The sequence below is a fragment of the Micropterus dolomieu genome, linkage group LG01, assembly GCF_021292245.1.
Source record: "Micropterus dolomieu isolate WLL.071019.BEF.003 ecotype Adirondacks linkage group LG01, ASM2129224v1, whole genome shotgun sequence".
NCBI lineage: Eukaryota > Metazoa > Chordata > Actinopteri > Centrarchiformes > Centrarchidae > Micropterus > Micropterus dolomieu.
In genome coordinates this window covers 1,149,543-1,152,029 of record NC_060150.1, presented here as the reverse complement: position 1 = coordinate 1,152,029, position 2,487 = coordinate 1,149,543, and the positions used below count along the sequence as shown (strand labels likewise).

Here is a 2,487-nt window from a genome sequence, read left to right as displayed (position 1 = left end):
CGACCACAAAGAGACACAAAACGACCACAAAGAGACGCACAACGACCACAAAGAGACACAAAATGACCACAAAGAGACGCACAACGACCACAAAGAGATGCACAACGACCACAAAACGACCACAAAGAGACGCACAACGACCACAAAGAGATGCACAACGACCACAAAACGACCACAAAGAGACGCACAACGACCACAAAGAGACACAAAACTACCACAAAGAGACGCACAACGACCACAAAGAGACGCACAAAACGACCACAAAGAGACACAAAACTACCACAAAGAGACGCACAACGACCACAAAGAGACGCAAAACGACCACAAAGAGACACAAAACGACCACAAAGAGACGCACAACGACCATAAAGAGACGCAAAACGACCACAAAGAGACGCACAAAGAGACGCACAACGACCACAAAGAGACGCACAACGACCACAAAGAGACGCACAAAGAGACGCACAACGACCACAAAGAGACGCACAACGACCACAAAGAGACGCACAACGACCACAAAGAGACGCACAACGACCACAAAGAGACGCACAACGACCACAAAGAGACGCACAACAGCCACAAAGAGACGCACAACAACAATGTTGTGTGTGAATGTAGTTGTGCTGTTGTCCTAAATACTGCAGCGTCTAGGGCAGTGGTCCTCCTAGGGACCCCAGGGGTCCACCCCCCAAAAAATATTTTCACTATAATTGCATCCGTAAGTCAAAGTAGTTTTGATTATTTTGTTTGTGGGTTTCACACTTTGGGTATTAAACATCTAAAAGCTAAAATCCTTTCTGATGGGGGACAGAATCTTCTCATCTGGGGGTCTAATTTGTGTCAGTTAGCAGGAGCCGTGTTCACAGGGACATGATGTGCTCACTGTTCCCCCAGAGATGTGTAGTATCCTGGTGTAAACCCTGAGAACAGGCTGTTGGCGGAACGACAGAGATCATCTCGTTATTTACAGAAGAATCTAACTGTGATGTTCATGTTTGTGTTTACTGGTACAGTTTCTGTCGTGTTTCCCTGCACAGCACCGCTGGCAAACATCTGTATGACTCAATTATAAAGTGTCAAACAGCCAAACCCAACTGGAAAACAACACATTAAGAAAAGGGAGGAGAGCAGAGAGAGGAGGAGCAGGAGGAGGAGGAGGAGGAGAGGAGGAGGTGTACATGATGAAGAAAACAGAGAGAAAGCAGAGAAAAAACTCGTGTTTGAAGCCCAGAGAGAAAAAAGGTGGTAAGAAAGTGCAGCAGAGGGAGGAGGGAGTGTACAGTATGTGAGGTAGGTGTAGGTTGATGATGTCGTCCAGGCCACGCCCACCTGCAGAGGCTATAGATGCCGGTGTTTTGGGGGTCCACCTCTTCACATCGAGGACGTCCGACGGCTGAACAAGTCCTAAGACTGCAGGAAGAGAGACGCTTAGTGAAGTTGTCCAGCTCCTGGTCACTCCTCATCCTCCTAAACCTTCATCATCATCCTCTTCACCCTCGTCTTCTGGAAGCCGAAGCTTTGAGAGGTCATGCCGGGCATCGCTCTCCTCCTCCGGGTCCTCGTCCTGCTGCTGGGAGGGACGATTCTCCTCAACGGCATCCCTGCACCGAGGAGCAGAGGCAAGTGCACGGAAATAAACTCTGATTTACTCGCTGAAAGTAAAGAAATAATGTGGAATAAATAAAAACAACAGGTGACATGAATGAGTCATCTAACAGGGTAATAGGGGGAACACACATCGGTTCAAAACCGAGAAAGAAACACATTTAATAGATGTAACTGTAACTGGTAAAAAGGTAAATTAAAACAGTCGAGAAGTTTGAATAAATGTGGAATAAACGGAATAAGCTCGGTGACAATTTGGGGAAAGTAAAGTAAGAAAAACACGGTAGCAGGATTTAAATAAAGGTTGTGTTTAGAAATAAACAGGATGGAAGGAAATGGGGAAATAAATGGGGAAAAAACACAACGTGGTTTTAATGAGAGAATGAGCAGCATGCAAGACAAATGAGATGTCATGCACTTCACTAAATGCTTCTTTAGTTTGTCCTGTTTGACTTGTCTGAGCGAGTGTGTGTAATGAGCCCAGATGTTTCTGCGTGGAGCAGCAGGTTGTTCTAATGTGAGGGGAACTTAAACGTGTCTGCAGAGGTGCTGAAACACTTTTACGTCTTTATATCTGCAGGTGATTTTGTCTAAAACCTAAACGCTGACATGATTTTTGGCGAGCCTAATCTTCCGTGCAGCGTGTAATGAACTGCTCTCTGTGCAGGTGTTTGATTTGGTGCAGTTTTTCTGCTGAGTCGGCTGTAATGTTTGTCGTGCTGCAGCTGCAGAACCTTTATTTTTTCATGCATTTGAAACATGTGTGGTGAAACTTGCACGTTGAAGGAGATTTGGTTTTGGGTCTGATGTGTGATGTTGGTGTGTTGAGTTGTGCACGGCAGGTGTGCTGCTCGCCGGAGGTGGGGGGGGGGGGGGGGGGGG

At 46.5% G+C, this 2,487-nt stretch overlaps 1 protein-coding gene across 18 annotated transcripts in view; it reads left to right on the top strand.

Moving 5' to 3' along the window:
- Positions 1-1,275: 1,275 nt before the first annotated feature.
- Positions 1,276-2,487, top strand: part of LOC123971405 (target of Nesh-SH3-like) — a 31,740-nt gene continuing 30,528 nt past the window's right edge. For 5 of the 18 annotated variants that reach the window (XM_046050330.1, XM_046050334.1, XM_046050314.1 and 2 more), the window contains exon 1: positions 1,280-1,619. In XM_046050330.1, the coding sequence (XP_045906286.1) occupies positions 1,529-1,619 (91 nt within the window). In that variant the 5' untranslated portion in view covers positions 1,280-1,528. Of the gene's footprint in view, positions 1,620-2,487 lie in introns of all 18 variants that reach the window. The other 13 variants (XM_046050205.1, XM_046050223.1, XM_046050214.1 and 10 more) reach the window with 5 other exon arrangements.